This window comes from Apostichopus japonicus, chromosome 10 (assembly GCF_037975245.1).
Source record: "Apostichopus japonicus isolate 1M-3 chromosome 10, ASM3797524v1, whole genome shotgun sequence".
NCBI lineage: Eukaryota > Metazoa > Echinodermata > Holothuroidea > Aspidochirotida > Stichopodidae > Apostichopus > Apostichopus japonicus.
In genome coordinates, this window is record NC_092570.1 from 9,368,023 (window position 1) to 9,385,768 (window position 17,746).

The window sequence follows — 17,746 nt, forward strand, 5'->3', positions numbered from 1 at the left end:
ATTCAATTTGATATACTCTACAATATAAAATTTTCAAAGATACACATCACTCATTAATTTGTCTTTCCTAATTGAAATTCCATGATTTTATTTTTCAGCCTCCTTGATAAGCACATAAAGGAGAAGAAGGCAGCAGCTCAGGTAAATGATGGTTGGCTATAAGAAAGCCCCCCCTCAGTTATGTGGAGCATTTTCACCAGGTGTCATCTCACCTTGAGAAGAGCATGGACCGCTGGCTGTACGGGTATGGCTGTTTTAAAGCTTTCACCTTCAAAGAAATGTGGGAATGGTACAAGCTCTATAAGTTCACAATACGTGAAGAGGTTGCGGCAGTATATCCTCGACAAGGAAAAGCTGGTAAGCATGTTTAATTGTCACTTTTCTTGTCTTTTTTCAGCACAATATACCACACAATGATATACAGCTGTTTGTGTAGCCAAGTGCAGTTCACCAAAGGAAACAAAGACTGGAGCTGTATGTGTGCTGTTCAACTTCTTGACTTACAAACACAGGCATTGTCTCTCATCAGGAATTTTTTTTTATTATATATATACAGTAAAATTGTTCCATGTTTTGTAAATCGATCATTTCATTAATTTCTTGTTGTAATTGTTTAATTTCAATCAGCTTAATGCAAAAACAGAGCAGACGAAGGTACTCCCAGAGTCGCCAACAGCAAGATGTTCCATGTCAGCGGGACGTTCCCCATCAGCGGGATGTTCCACGTCTGCCCATGCTGACATGTGGTCTAATGACAAGTTTGATTCATTACTAATGCAGATTCCAGAGGAAAGCTTTCTACCAAAAGGTTAATTAATTTAACTAAAAGCATGCTTTAAATAACATCAGAAGTCATCAGGTATATACAGTAAAGGAATGTGGCTTTTACCTTCATGTCCTAGTCATAAGACTAATGCATGATCACCACAGTCATACAATTTTTAGCTGGGAAAGCGCCTTTAAACCCCAGGAAACCAAAGCAAACCAAGTTGTTTGTTGCAACAAATATTCATCAAACTGTAAAGAGCAACCCCTCTTGTATCATCAAACGCAATACAGAACTAGGTATATCTGCTATTTGGTATTTAATTAACCATGAAAAAAAGAAAATGGGTGCAAGCTGCAACTATAAAAGTTGGTGTATGTATTAATCATGGTTATATCAGTAGTGTTCTTCCCTGCTTTTTGACAAGATTGGTTTATCTAATTATATTTCCATGGTGGAGTTTTTATTATTTTGATACACCTTGTATTGCTCTGGATTGCTTAATTGTCACAATTTAATTTCTAATTTGCTTTCATCTTTATACAGATGGATCCTCTCAACAGTCAAAGAAGGCAAGGCATCTCACTATCAGACAAACAACACCAGAGCACAGCTCCAAGGTAAATTAATTCAAACCTTTGTTCAGAGAAGTGTAGCCCATGTAGCGACAAAATCCATTTCATGTCATTTAACAGTTGGATGTAAAGTGTAATAACATACATTGTTGTTTTCAGATAAAGGATTCCAACAGGCCTGAACCACTACCATCAGCTCCTGAACTACCATCCTCAACTCCTAATCAACCATCATCAGCTCCTGAACTACAATCATCAGCTCCTGAACTACTATCATCAGCTCCTGAACTACAATCACAAGTTCCTGAACTACAATCATCAGCTCCTGAACTACCATCCTCAACTCCTAATCAACCATCATCAGCTCCTGAACTACAATCATCAGCTCCGGAACTACTATCATCAGCTCCTGAACTACAATCACGAGCCCCTGCATCACCAGCTCCTAAGCTAACGTCTCCAGCTCCTCAACAAGGTCGCGGTGATAACAGCAAAAAGAGGCAAAAAGAAGACAGACAATCACTTGAAGACAGGTAATGCACATTATATATGATCCATGAGACACAAGGCAATGCAATACACCAGCAATACATCATCCTCAACTCCTAATCAATCATCATCAGCTCCTGAATTACAATCATCAGCTCCTGAACTACAATCATCAGCTCCTGAACTGCCATCACCAGCCCCTACATCACCATCACCAGCTCCTGAGCTACCGTCTCCAGCTCCTCAACAAGGTCGCGGTGATTTCAGCAAAAAGAAGACAATCACTTGAAGACAATTCACAGGTATTGCACATTATATATGATCCATGAGGCACAAAGCAATGCAATACATGTAATCATTTTGCAATTTCTGGCAAACTTCCTATCACTTGAAAACTAGTTTTGAAATATTTCCCTTGTATTTTGGCCTGAACTACCCTCAGAATGCACAAATAAATTTGTTTGAAATTTTCAAAACTTTTCTGTGGGTGAAGGGGGATGCTACCAGACACCAATAGCTTGGTAAACCACTTTGTGATATACTGATAAGGTTAAACATTATTGTATTATTTGTGAAGCTAAATCAATCATTACTTGAACTAGCTGTAATATTCAATATTAAAATTCCTTCAATTTCTTTGATTTGTGATAATCTTTGACACAAACAAGAACAAGCTCCATATGCCCTGAAATTTCCAAAGCCTAGTGTTAATGAAGTGCATGGTTCTGTCAAGACTAACATCATATATGACTTGTTTGTTTTGTATTTACTCTGCAGGTCAACTATGAGGGATGGCATCAATCCTGGGAAACAGGTTCCAATGGTTTGCCCAAATCATCCATCAGTTGGATGAAGGATGATTTGGAAAGGGGATTATTCCAGAGAGTCATGACCTATAAGGACATCCATGGTGAAATAAAGAAAAGAAAGGTGCTGAAGGATGATCGTATGTGGTTTCACCCTCCAGAATGCCCAGACATGGTGCGTAGCACTCTGCCATCTGCTGACGCATTCTTCCGCAGTAGACTGAACTTCTGTCGTCCAGTTGGAGTATGGGGATACAGTCTGAAATGCCCGAGGAATAACTGTCCAGCCCGAGATAGAGAAGATGCCTTCCTCTATCACTGTGGATATGCTAATACTGTCAGATACATCTGTGACATATCAGACTGGTACTGTATGCTGACAGAGGTGCTGGCATGCTCTGCATGTAGGAAAGCTGCCAAGGCATCTGCTACCCACTCTATAGGCCAGTTCCTAGCTTGGGATGCCCTACTTATATCTCAACTCACTCCAGCCCATCAAGCAATGTTTCCTGCCATACTGACACTTAGGTGAGTGCACAAAGTGAAATTCAAAGCAGAATTTCACTTTAACTGTATACTTTGAAAATGTGCCCTAACACCACCAGTGTCTCAAATTTTCCTGTAGTTGCATGGTAGTTGCATTTCATATTACTACGCTCTCTTGGTAGATCAGCAAAATTCCATTTTAACAAGTGAATTATCCAAGTGTATCTGCTTTGTTAACTTTACTAATTGCACAGTATGCAAGGTAGAGTGCAAACTGTTGACCTTAGATGTTGCTCTCTTGGCCAATGATCAACAGAGCACATCACTAAATGGTAGATTTTTAACTGATGCAGTTGATTTCTGTTTGGAGGCCAACTATTTATATTGCATTTTTATGTTTTGGATGGTTTAATGAGTTTCTTCTTGTAAGTGAATTTATTTGCCTCTTTCTGTATTCTTACATCCTGTGTTAAGTTCTTTGGGTTTCTTTTTTCTTTTACTTTCTACCATGAGATGTCCTGACATGCTGTACAACCTCTCAACCAACCATTTGTGTATATCCCTAATGCTAAACTAACTTTGCAGTAATTAATATTGTGACTTTTTGTTTGTAATAATTATTGGTTTTTTTTTTTTTTTTTTCAGGCGTGGGGTTGACAAACAAGTGGTTAGATTGATGACAGATCGAACTGCTGCCAACTCCATGGCAAGCATCTGGCGTCAGGTGCAGGAAAATCACTGTGAGAAGTACCTTCATCGTAAGGATATTTACTCTACCCTGCTGACTTCACTCACAAAAGAAGGATCATTACTTAGTAAGTGTCATACTTTGACAGTTATTGGATGGTAGTCATCTTTATGTCCATGAAACCAATTCCAAAAGGCAAAATATCAATGTAAACAAGACAGAAAACTGCAGGGAAAAGTATGCAGTATGCATGCATGCTGTGAAAATGTTTCGGCAAGTGTGCAATGAGAGCACCTCGATTTTGCTGCCTCACTCTACCAGTTTAAAGAAAAAAACAATTTCTGTACTTACTGTGTGTAATGAATGGATGTAACTGACAAGCTCCTTGTAGAAATAGCTGAAACTCTCTGAATGTGCAAGTTTACACAAAGTAAACACAGATTAACTTAGAGGTGCTAATTGGGAGACAATAGCTAGGCATTTTGCATTCAAGGAAGTTTAAAGGCACCATGTTGATGTATGTATTAGAACGTTCAATAAAGTTAACATATTTTCCTCTATACTTCAGACATTGTACTGTCCCTTACTCAATAATGGAAGGACTTTATTAAAGTTTATTGTAATTTCCATAGGAATTATGACAAATATGCACTTTCTTTTCTAATACATGAGACAATACCAATAAAAAATGTTACATAGTTAGTTTAAATACTAATTAAAATGTATCAAAAAGCCAATTAGCCAGAATAATCATTTAACAAATTTATCCCCTTTTTATTCTGTAACAGGTTATATTATTGTGTCAATATTCTCATTTAAGGGTATGCTGTAGTGGCCCAAATATGTCAGATATTCAAATATGGTCACCTGTTGTCAACATTCTTCAACTGAAATTTATCTTACTGGGACATTCAGCCATCTTCTGTATTCCTAATAGAATGTCTGAGAACAATTTGGAAAATAAAGACCTCTAGGAAAGTACTTTTCTAAAACTTCTAGCAGTTATAGCATGCTATAATTTTGGGACAAGACAGGCTACCTTTAAGTATGTGTCTTTGTAAATTATTGATTTTTTATGTATATTATCTTATGTTATTTACAGATACAGTTCGCCAAAGTTCCAACCTCCACCTCAACGTAGGGAGCTTCCCAGTGCTAAACTACTCAGAAAGGCCTTCTTGATAGGTGAAGCTGAAAATATTGAGGACTACCGTGCCCTTATCATGTCCACATTTGGGAAAGTTTATCAAGTTTGATTCAACCAAAAAGGTACAAAGAAATGCCCCTACTTTTATTTTTTTCAGATGGTTGCTCGACCATTATAAGACTAACAAATCAGTAAACTATCAGTTCTACAAAACAAGATGTTGCCCGTCACCTAATGATCAGGACAAGTCACACTGAGAGCTTGTCTTCCTGGTCCAGATATCAGTTCCTTTAAAACATTTTTTTGTGACTGCATTTAAGTAGAAAGGATAGGTCTGAAAATGATTTTTTAGGCTTGTAATAATAAATGATGTATTTAAAAGTACTTTGACTCTTTTAATAATATCAAGTTTAAAACAGTTGTCTTTATAATGCTGCCCATCATTGCCACTACACTGCATTCCCAAAGTATAATTTGGGGACATTTTTGCCTTTTCATGTTAATTATATTTTTCCCATGTTCCCCAATAACTTCTTATGATGATTATAATTATTTATTATTATTATTAATACTTACATTTCATGATACAGCAGTGCCCTTTCCTCTTTTCAAATTCATGCCCTCTTTTGGTTAGTTTTTCTTTACTTATTATAATACATTTTGTTGTATCCTAATCAAAGGGTGGGGGGCAGTTCCCCCTTCAAATTAGATATAATTATGGACACATTATAACAGTTTTTTTCAAATGTCATTTCAGATATGCAAGAAGCTTGCCGGTGCTGGTTGCGGAACGGCAGAATGGTGTACAAATGTCGGCAATGAGTTGTCACAAGTTTTAACCGCTGTTTTGACGTGTGAAGAATCAGTTCAGAAGCTTCGGCCCATGGCGAAGGGCCTCATCGACAGGTACTCAAAAGCTGGGGAAAGTCCACCTGAGGTGATGTATGTCGATCGAGGCTGCTGTCGTTTGTATGGTGTCTCCTCAATTGAGAAGCTTTTCAATGAGTGGGTGGAGTCTGGGATGGTGATTCGCCTAGACATCTTCCATTGGATCCACCGATTTGATGCTGCAGTGTGCACAGACCACCACCCCAAGTACGCCTTATTCAAGTCTGCCCTATCTGCTGCAGTTTTTGCATATCACAATGGTGACATGGCTGTTCTCGTCAAGGCTATAAGGGCTGGCTCCCCGAATGGAAAGGAAACTTCCAGATGGCCAGATCATAGCCAAGTATGTTTCCAAAGATGACTTGAAGCACTTTGTCAGAAGAGTTACAGTGGGAGCTCAGGCAACCTTTGCACAGGTGCAAAATACCATTGATGTATTGACAGGTCCAGCTGGACTTGATGAGAATGGTATTTCTCTCTTTAAGGACAAAGATGCAATTGATCAGGTTTGGACAACTCAGCAGAAGCACCTTGAGTGTATTCAAGATCCGGCAGGGATGAACATATACTGTCACCAAGCAATACACGTAACGGTGTGTCCATGCACTTCTATGTCACCTCTAGAGGGAGTAACAGTCTGGAAGGTTTTCACAGCTTTCTTCCCAACATGATACCAGGTCCTCACTGTGCTGCTGTCCCTTTCCAGGTATACCTTTTATCGGGCATTGTCAGATGGAATTTAGATCGTGAATCTGCAGCTGTCAAGGGCCAGAAAGGGAGGAAGAATCGTGTGTATGCGTCACCACTTATACACCGTCTCAATGAGCGTTGTGAGAAGTTGTTTAGAGAGGTAGAAGAGATCAACTTCCGTCCACCAGTACCAGTCGGCAACGAAATGATTGGACTAGAATCTCTTCAGCCAGTCAGCTGATTCTTTTAATGAAGAAGTATACTACAGAGAGGCCATAGAGACACTCCAAACTGCAGATGCTGTCGACAAGGATGATGAAGTGTCAGACAGAGTAGAGGAAGCAGAAGAAATGCAAACTGGAGATGATGGGTACAAGAGTGAGGAAGACATCAAACGTCCAGATCAACCTCACAGACGACGTTTCATCGGACCTGGACCTCTGCATTGAGGATGTTTGTGGCCCCAGTCATTTGCCAGGGTACAGACAAGTTGAAGAGCTCAGCAGTCTGCTAGTTCAACTTGGGCTGGAGGAGGGGAGACTTGCACTCAGCACTTCCCAGAGAAATAACATCAAAGATGCTTGGAACAAGCTTGAGCTGCATGACAGGAGCATCCAGCAATTTGACAGCCTGTACTCTTCTCGCTGGGGAAATTTTCTGTTTGGCCACACAAAAGGTGACCCTTCCAGTGTGTCCTTGGTCCAAAAGTTGAAGTTTGGAAAGCGCTATGGCCCTGCCCATCTAGTGGACTCCAGAAAAAACCGCCTCATGTACTGCATCATCAAACAACTGTGGCTCCATCCCACCTGCAGTACCTTGGCTGGCGTCTCCCCCAAGAAAAGGCAAATCACCACCATTTATCAACGTCTAGCCCAGCGTGTGACAGTTAACTGAACAAGCTTGGCATTCCCCTTCTTAAGATCAACACCAACAGTGTTGCAGATTTCATAAGGCAGCAAGAGGCAATGTCTGGGGAAAATGTTACAGACAAGGGCTGTCAATACTCAGGAAGAACCAGAGTATTTCAGCAAGGGATCAAGCACCTGCTAATCAACTGCCAGAATTACGACCAGAGACTACCAGACCCCATACTGAATACGTAGATCTCCCAAACTTGGCTGGTACTAGAAATCTCAAGGTCAGAAGAGAACTTCTTCCATCTGCCAAGAAGTGCCAAGAAGTTGAAAGTGTCCCTATATAAGTGCAAACTCTGTGGACAGTCAACACAAGGCCACATGAAGTACAAGAAAAAGATGTATTGCCAAGCAACAAAACGGTCATCATCCCTTCCTGACCAGATTTTCAGTGATTTTGAAGACTTTAAAGAGAAGGTGGACAGACTTCATTAGAGTTTCCGAGTCCCGAAAGGACAGGCCAGTTTTCATTGTCAACCATGCCACTGGTTGTACGATTGCCTTCAACATCTACGTCAACACAACAAGAAAAAGATGTATGTTGCCAAGCAACGAAAATGTCACCATCCCTACCTGACCACATTTTCAGTGCTTTTAAAGAGAAGGTGGACAGTCTTCATTAAGAGTTTCCGAGTCCCAAAAGGACAGGCCAGTTTTCATTGTCGACCATGCCACTGGTTGTACGGTTGCCTTCAACATCTACCTCAACACAACAAGAAAAAGACTATGTTGCTAAGCAACGAAAATGTCACCATCCCTCCTTGACCACATTTTCAGTGCTTTTAAAGAGATGGACAGTCTTCATTAGAGTTTCCGAGTCCCGAAAGGACAGGCCAGTTTTCATTGTCGACCATGCCACTGGTTGTACGGTTGCCTTCAACATCTACCTCAACACAACAAAAGTGTGCTCGCCCCACTATGTAAGAAAACCCCAGAAACTGCAGAGTTATACAGGAATGGAAAGTGCAAAGAAGTTGAAAGTGTCCCTATATATGTGCCATCTTTGTGGACAGTCAACACAAGGCCACGCGACGTACAAGAAGAAGACATATGTTGCCAAGCAACGAAATGTCATCATCCTTTCCTGACCAGAATTTCAGAGCTTTTGAAGACTTGGCTGTGTATGGGTTATGGTTAGGGACGGGTGGGGTAAGGGTCCAATGTTTTAATCATTAGATCATTTTCAAGCACTATTCCTCAGGACTCATTTGAAGGGGATAATAGTCCATTGAGATTGAACTTTCTACTGGGCACGAGGAGGAGAAAAGGGGAAGGGGTAATTCTTGGATTTAAATATAGCATAAAAGTCATATAAAATTTTATTGCCAAGACACAATATGGCTCTGTATGGGGTATGGTTAAGGAAGGGGGTGGGTTAAGGGATGGGGATGGGGTAAGTGAAGGAGTCAGGTGAGGTCCCCCCCCAAAAAAAATGGATCATACAGGAGAGTTTGATGTTTGTTTCCATGATTTTTTAGTTCATTTAACATGGTCTCTAGGAACTGTCATGTCCAAGATATACTATGTGCTACCCCTTTAAATAACTGCAGCTAGGCTATTATTTGGAATCTGTGGTCTCGTTGCTGTGGCCTTTTGACCTCTCTCCCTCCAGTAGGCATGCTCTTATCTTTGTATATATATAAACAATGCATGATTCACCCTGCTTGTTTCCCACTGTAGTTAATTCATGTACATATTATTATTAAGGAGCAGAACTGATTTAGAAATAGAAGCAACAAGTTGAATATAATATACTTTATACTGTCAGTGTATTCTTTGGAGAAGAGAACTTTACAATGGCGATGAGGACGAGATCATTGTGATCCATTCTTTATTCAGATTATAAAAATCTGCACAAAAAACAAAAAATTGACAACAGTTCTCTGTAGTGAAACCGGATTATAAAAATCTTCAAAGTTCTCACTATCTTACAATAGATCCCGACAGGATTATGATAAAAGTCCCCAAAGTTTTTATTTTCTGACTGTGAAAATGGCGAATCTTCAGTTTCCGGAATTCGGTTTCGGTAATGGATCTGATCAAGCAGATATTGGGAGTCGTTGGGAAAAGTGGATTGCTAGACTGGAAAACTTTTTCATTGCATTCAACATCAAAGATAATACACGCAAGAGAGCGATGTTGTTACATTTTGCTGGAGAAAGTGTTTTAGATATTTTCACACTCTCAGTGACACTGGTGAAGCTGCTGATTACGTGAAAGCCAATGAAAGTTTGTCTACTTATTTCCAACCTGCTAAGAATGTTGAGTTTGAAGTATACAAGTTCAGACAGTCCAAACAAGATTCGAGCGAAACTCTGGACATGTTTGCCACTAGACTGAGACAGTTAGCGAAGCACTGTAAATTTTCTGAGCTAGATAAAGTGATCAAATCACAAATTCTGCAAGGTTGTATCTCTTCATCACTGCAACGGAACATTCTGAAAGATCACACGATGACATTAACCCAAGTGCTAGACAGTGGCCGCGCTAGTGAAATGTGGGAAAAGGAGGCCAGAGAGATCGAAAGTTCAAGTTATGGACAGGTTCAGTGGATCAGAGAAAGAAAACAAAAACCGAAATGGAAGCCGAATGTAAAGAAACAATTGGAATCACATTCAAAGAAGAAATGTTACCAGTCTGGCCATGATTTTCCTCATCAAGGACTGTGTCCCGCTAAAGGAAAGGAATGTCACAGTTGCGGAAAGATTGGACACTATGCCCGAATGTGTCAATCTACACGGACCAAACCCCAGCAACACAAAATTGACAATCGACGCAAGGGACTTAATAATATTGAGACATCTAAAGAATCTGAGCAAAGCAAGAGTACCACTTCGCATGACGACGATAACGTAAGTTACACATTTGTTATTAGTCGAATAGGCAGTGCGTCCTCTGGTCCATCCGTAATTGTTAAAGTGGAACATACGGAAATTACAGCTTTGATCAATTCGGGGGCAAAAGTTAACATTATAGATGAAGAAACATTCATTTGCATGCACCCCAGACCCCAGCTTCAGAAGTCTGACATAAAGTTGTATGGTTATGGCAAGAATTTGCTTATGCTAAAAGGAAAATTTTGTTGTGAAATCCACACTTCAAATACGTCAACAACAGCAATGTTTTACGTAATTCAAGGAAATTGTGGTTGTCTCCTTGGATATGAAACAGCAACCCGGTTAAATGTGCTACACATTAATGTTAACCAGACCGTTTCCACAACTGTATCAGAATCAATGGAGAAACTGGTCATGGAACATGATAATCTATTCACAGGCATTGGTAAGTTGGCTAATTACAAAGCCAAATTACATATCGATGAAACTGTAACCCCAGTCACTCAACAACACCGGTGCATACCCTTTCACCTACGAAGAAAAGTTGAGCAAGAACTCAATGAACTGGAAAGAAGAGATGTCATTGAATGAGTTAAAGATTGTCCCACCCCATGGGTTTCGCCCATTGTAGTAACGCCTAAAGCAAACAGACCTGATGACATCAGAATCTGTGGAGACATGCGCCAGCCGAATAAAGTAATCAAAAGGGAAAGACATCTAACGCCGACAGTCGATGACATCATACATGATATTAATGGTGCAAAGCTCTTTTCGAGACTGGATTTAAACAAAGGCTATCATCAAATTGAACTTCACACAGATTCTCGGTACATTACAACGTTTACCACACAAACAGGCCTTTGGAGGTACAAGCGACTTAGTTTTGGGATAAATTCTGCTGCGGAATAATTTCAAAATATTATTTGTCAAGTGTTGGATGGAATTCCAGGAGTATTGAATGTGAGTGACGACATTCTGGTGTATGGAAAAACACAGAATGATCATGATAAAGCTCTGAAAGAGATGTTTGAGAGATTGAGCAAAAATAATTTAACGCTCAACCGTGCCAAATGTGAGTTTGAGAAAACCACAATAGATTTCTATGGATACAGATTTAGTGCCGATGGAGTCACTGCCGATCCAAGAAAAGTTAAAGTGATCAATGAGCTGGAACCGCCGTCTAACGCAAGCGAGGTTCGTAGTCTTTTGGGAATGGTCAACTATTGCGCAAGATTCATCCCTAACTTGGCTACTATATCGTTACCATTGAGGAATCTCATCAAGAAAGATGAACAGTGGAACTGGACATCCCGACATCAGCAGGCATTGGACACTATCAAAGAAACTTTGTCGAAGAACACTGTTAATGCTTTTTTTGATGCTAGCAAAGAAACAGAGGTTGTGGTTGATGCAAGCCCAGTAGGATTAGGGGCCATATTAGCACAGAGGTCAAATCCCCAGGCACCTGCTAAAGTGGTTGCATATGCAAGTAGGTCACTTACGCCCACAGAGCAACAATACTCGCAAACTGAGCGAGAAGCATTGGCGATTGTTTGGGCGTGACAGCAGTTTCATTTGTTTTTGTATGGCAAATAGTTTGTTTTGGTCACTGACCACAAATCGTTGGAATAAATTTTCAACAATCCTGCATCGAAACCGCCAGCGCGCATAGAACGATGGAGTTTGCAACTCCAACCGTATGTCTTCAAGGTAGTTCACAAGGAAGGCAGATCAAATCCGGCTGACTATATGTCGCGCCACCCTCTCAATGAGGTGTTGTGTAATGATGATTGTACCAGAACGGAGCAATATATAAATTTTGTTGCTTTTCATGCTACACCAAAAGCCATGAATATTGATGAAATTAAAGAGGCTACTCAAGCAGACACTCTGTTACAGAAAGTCTCTGATGCAATGCATCATGATAATTGGCATGACGCTAAAAAGCGCTACCCAGAATTGCTGCCATATTTCATATTTGTGATGAATTGACAATTCATGCTGATCAAAATTTGATATGGAGCGGAACCCGCATTGTAATTCCCAAAGAATTACAGGCTCAAGTTCTTCAACTGGCTCATGAAGGACATCAGGGGGGTTGTAAAAACCAAACAGTTGTTGAGAGAAAAAGTGTGGTTTCCTACAATAGATAAGTTAACTGAAGACATGGTGAAGAAATGTCATGCATGTGCAGTAACTGTTCCCAAGAGTTCGTTTGAACCATTGAAAATGTCCGACCTTCCAAGTACTCCTTGGCAAAGTGTAAGTTGATTTCTGTGGACCGTTTCCAACAGGGGAATATTTAATTGTTGTGATTGATGAGTACTCAAGGTACCTGGTGGTAGAGATACTCAATTCGACTTCTGCCACTTCAGTGATTCCTAAGTTGAACAAGATATTTTCCACATTTGGAATCCCAGAAAGTGTCAAAATAGATAATGGTCCTCTGTTCTCAGGCGAAATTTTCAAGCAATTTGCTGATTACTTAGGCTTTCATCACAGAAAGATCACCCCACTTTGGCTAAAAGCAAACGCTCAAGCAGAACGCTTTATGCAAATTATTCAGAAAACAATTTGTGCTGCTCGAGTTGAAGGTAAAAATTGGCATCAGGAAATGTACACTTTTCTTAGAAATTATTGAGCAACGCCCCATTCTACAACATCTAAACCCCCGTATGAGTTGTTGTTTGGAAGACCAATTCGTGTAAAACTTCCTCAGCTCACAAGTTCTCAAAATGATGAGAAAATAAGGGAAAGAGATAGACTTAAGAAAGATAATATGAAGTCGTATGCAGATCGTAAGGACAAGGCCAAACCTTAGGTGATATTGTCCTTGTAAAACAACCTAAGCAAAACAAGTTTTCTATTCCGTTTGATCCGACCTCATACAAGGTTGTTAACGTCAAGGGCTCAATGATAACTGCATGTCGTGATGGACCCAATGGTCACAAAATAAAAAGAAATTCATAATTTTTTAAGATGTGTCATTCAGGTGACCTTAGCGATGTTGGTGATTTTAACATCACAAAACCCCCCCCAGACCTCAGGTGGTGTTTAATAACCCTGAAAGACCAGTCTATCCCAGACGGAACAGGGTCTCACCTGACTGGTATAAACCACCTTAAAGTGTTTTTGGAAGTGCAAAGCTAGATGTGAGTTTTATCAGAATGATTCAGCATTCTCACTCATTTCCACCCTTAACGGTTTAGTATATCATTTAGCGTACATGTATAATTTCCATTATGGCAAATGCATTCACAATCACATGATTTATTTTTCGTGTATTTTGTTAAACGAAGCTTAACCTAATTACAATCTATCTTACCATAGCTTACTGTGTGATGTTTATCACTTTCACAATCTATGTTTTAATAGAGTGTTTTTATCTAAAGTGAAGGAGGAATGTAATGTCCAAGATATACTATGTGCTACCCCTTTAAGTAACTGCAGCTAGGCTATTATTTGGAATCTGTGGTCTCATTGCTGTGGCCTTTTGACCTCTCTCCCTCCAGTAGGCATGCTCTTATCTTTGTATATTAACAATGCATAACACCCTGCTTGTTTCCCACTGTAGTAAATTCATGTACATATTATTATTAAGGAGCAAAACTGATTTAGAAATAGAAGCAACAAGTTGAATATAATATCCTTTATACTGTTAGTGTATTATTTGGAGTAGAGAACTTTACAGGAACTCACTGATTTTCTCTCATATGCCACCATAAGCTGCTCGGCAGAGCATTTAGAAATTGAAATGGAGATGTTTTAACTCATTCTGTGCAATGTAACTACACATGCCTTCTTGATTATGTAACAGAAGCAGGAATAAAAACTTTAATTATGATCAAAATTTACCTAGAAATGTCCAAAATATTGGCAACATTGTATTTATTACAGTACATCCTCATATAAAAAAGATTTTAAGTTCAAAATCTTCTATACCTTCACTGTGTACTCATCTCAAGAATATTTCCAACTTCAAGTCAGGTTTCAAAGCCTAAGTCTGGTTTTGACAGTACTACAAAAATTCCTATTTGTACACTGTGTGCTTGCCTCTTGAGGAAAAAAAGGTTGAAAAAGAATTTTAAGTTAAAAATGTGTTAAGGTGTTCTTTAAAGTCAGGCTGAAGTCTGGCTGAAGTCTGGCTGGAGTCTTGATGAAGTATGATTCTAGTCAGGTTAAGTCTGGAAATAGAAAACCATACTTAATATGACTTCTTTCATGGTTGAACCTGCTTCAAATAGACTTAGTTTTTTCAGAAGGGTTATCAGTAGGTTTACTGCCTGTTAACAAGGCTATAGTATTAATGAGCAGGTGAAGGGTCTGGATGAGCCATGTAGTAGAATTTTCCTTTGTTTGTGGCACTCTCCATCTGTCAGTTACCAATTAAGAGAGTGTGCTATATGCATGGGCGCAGATCCTGGTGGGGACAGCGGGACGCATCCCCACCAACTTTTTCAGTGGTGGGGACATGATATACCGTGTCCCCACCAATTCTGAAGTAAGAATAAACTGGGCCTTACAACCTGCTACACTATAGTACACTTCCATCGTACTGTGAGATGTATGAGCTTTCTAAGATGAATATACGAGCATGCAGGAGCAGCATTCATATAAGTCGATTTAAATTTTTTTGTATGCTACGCGCAAACCCATGGTCGCGCTCCGCTTAGATAGTATCAGAGAACAGACACGCGTCCCCACCATGATCCAAGACTGATCTGCGCCCATGGCTATATGTCATCTGTTGCACAGAAGTATTTTTAATTCTGGGTTCTTACAGAAGTCTGATGAATTACATCATCTTTTAAGTGGTTGGTTGGTTTCCACATCTGCAGTGTGGAGTGAGCTAGGGTCAGATAAGCTCTGATATGTAGAGGTGGTAAGTGATGTAGGTCTGCTTGTTGTTGTTGTCTTTTGCCGCACGAGATCCTACAGAAGGTTGCCCCTTCACAATAGGCAACAATAACAGATACTGCAATTTTGAAAAGTGAAAAGAAGTTGAGGCTAAGAGGATTCCAACCAGCGACTTCAGGATTACGAGCCCTGCACTACACCAACTGTGCTACTTAGCCCTTAGAAAGTAGCGATACCTATTTAACCATTTCTTTGCAAGGAGAGGGAGGGCGGGAGTGCCCATCAGAGCCACAGAACCTTGCCCAACACCTCATAACCTGGGGATCACACCTTAATTCCACTCAGAGGGGAAGTGATTTCCACTGGCAGAAAAATTTAGCTTTTATTTAAAGGTAGTCTGTATTGGCCCCAAATTATAGTATGCTTAAATTGCTAGAAGTTTTTAAAAAGTACTTTCCTGGAGGTCTTTACATTCCAGATTGTGCTCATACATTCTACATGAGCAAACAAGATTACTGAATGTCCCGATGAGGTAATTTTCTTCCAAGGTGGTAATAAAATTAGTTTAAGAATTTGGACCAAAGGTGACCATATTTTAATATCTGGCATATTTGGGGCCAATACAGCATACTGTACCTTTAAAGGGGAATAATGTGCCACATGGGAGAGTGAAATAGTATATGCTACCATATCGTGGCTACTCAGTCTTCACAAGTGTGAAAATAGTGTTGCTTCACTGAAATGTCACACAATACATTTGAAAAAAATTAGGCCAACAAATTATTCATGAGTTTCAAAAAAAAAGTAATTATGACAGACTTCATAGATGACACTACATCCAACCTGAAATAAATACGACGAAAAACGTCTCATAGAACCGCTCTACTATACATTTTTGCACGCAAAGTAAGGCTTCCGAGCGTCACGTTGAAACCAATGCATATATGTTCGGGCTTTCAGTTTTAGATTCTACGGATGCTGGTGACTCCAAATGACCTTTGACCTCCACACAAAACAATATGGTTCTTCTACTCAATGTGGTACTCATATACACCAAATATTAGATTGGTCCAAGCTTCCCTTCTTGAGATATCGTGTTTACAAGCGAGGCATCACACACACACATACACACACATAAAAACACTCTCCGCCTGCATGAATGCATAGGTTACGATTATCATGGAAACCAAAAAATGGTTGAATGGTCTCTTTAATATTAAAGAAATATTTCTGAATTAAAATTGTTTGTGGGCAGTGTCAAAACAGCTTAGGCTCGGCCTATTTGTATGTTATTTGCACTATAACCTTTGGCAGATTTCACAGTAAAGGGGTCCAATTATACTTTTCAAATATGAGTTGAGGTAATGCAACATATTCAATTTAAAAAAAAAATGTGATACCAGAATTATGCAGTTATATGATTGTAGAAATAAAAAAAATAATGATCTTTATGTGGTGTCTTTTTTATCTGTGTCCGAAGAATTTTTATTAAGTGGAACTACATATTGTGGACGGAATAGGGTCCCACATGTTTATACACCTCAATTTCTTGAGGCCTCCCTTGTTAAATGACCCACCCCTTCAAATATTGTCCACCATTTTTTAACACAGGATAGTGGAACAAAACAAAAAATAGTTAGTTTTGGTTCAACTCCCCATTCAATTTTCTCTAATCAGACATTGAAATTCTTTACCTTGAACTTCTAAAATTCTGTCCAATTTGTGATCAAATGTATATCTATCATTTCCTTCAAAACAAAGAAACAAATTCTCCCGTCAGTCAATGTGATTACAACATTAGTAATCGCCCGTCATCATCTTGTCCAAAACATGGCAGTAATTGTAAAAATGTGTGAGTTTATAAGCAATCTTTGATGTCGAACGTTATGTCTGTCCAAACTTCCATGTCACGTTCGCTCGATCACCAAAGAAACTTCATTGAAGGTGAACGAACTTATCATCATCAATGTTCTGTTATCGCACGATTATTTAGTCTGTATGAAGTCAGTCTTCAATTGTGTTAGGCCAAACATTTTCGTAAGTACAAAACGTAACGAAAAAATCACATTTTGACAACTTCCGTCCAACTGCGTTACGTTCGATTTACCGTTACGTTCGCAGAATTTAACTAAGGAAAAGTATTAAAACTTTAAACTTAAAAGTTTTGTTGGACTGGTGGTATGAATAATTTGATTTATTTTGACCGTCTGCTACAAAGTAACGTTACTTCCATGTGTACATATAGCACTCTGTAAGGATAGGTCAAAACAATTATTTGACAAGGCGAACGTAACGCTCCTAAAATGCGAACATAACGCGGGACGGAAAACAATAACTTTAATGTGTGGGTATACCGGTTGCGCGAAATTTTGTAGTACTTATCCCTACACCTCTAGTCATTGATCGCAAATTTTGATGCAAAAGTATTTAAGGCTCAGCCACCCACTAAACCTCTTCATATCACTATTCTTTAGTAGTGTTTGCACGGGGTATCCGCGAAACTACCCGGTTCCTAATTTATTACCCGAATCCTACGCAGTGTTGTTATTATTATTAATTTTTTTTTTTTTTTTTTTTTTTTTTTTGCAAACCGATGGTTAGGC

The 17,746-nt window shown here is 39.4% G+C and overlaps 1 protein-coding gene across 7 annotated transcripts; it reads left to right on the forward strand.

Annotated features, from left to right (window-relative positions):
• Positions 1-332: 332 nt before the first annotated feature.
• LOC139974862 (uncharacterized) lies at positions 333-17,547 on the forward strand. Of its 7 annotated transcripts, XM_071982351.1 has the most exons (5): positions 333-808; positions 1,313-1,386; positions 1,501-3,164; positions 3,768-3,937; positions 5,715-17,547. In XM_071982351.1, the coding sequence occupies exon 5, from the start codon at positions 9,771-9,773 to the stop codon at positions 10,875-10,877; it is 1,107 nt and encodes a 368-aa protein (XP_071838452.1). In that variant the 5' UTR covers positions 333-808; positions 1,313-1,386; positions 1,501-3,164; positions 3,768-3,937; positions 5,715-9,770; the 3' UTR covers positions 10,878-17,547. The 7 variants fall into 5 exon arrangements, with proteins under 7 accessions (XP_071838452.1, XP_071838453.1, XP_071838456.1 ...); XM_071982352.1 differs by having other exon boundaries at positions 333-2,132; positions 2,608-3,164; XM_071982356.1 differs by lacking the exon at positions 5,715-17,547 and having other exon boundaries at positions 3,768-4,918.
• The last annotated feature ends 199 nt before the right edge of the window (positions 17,548-17,746 follow it).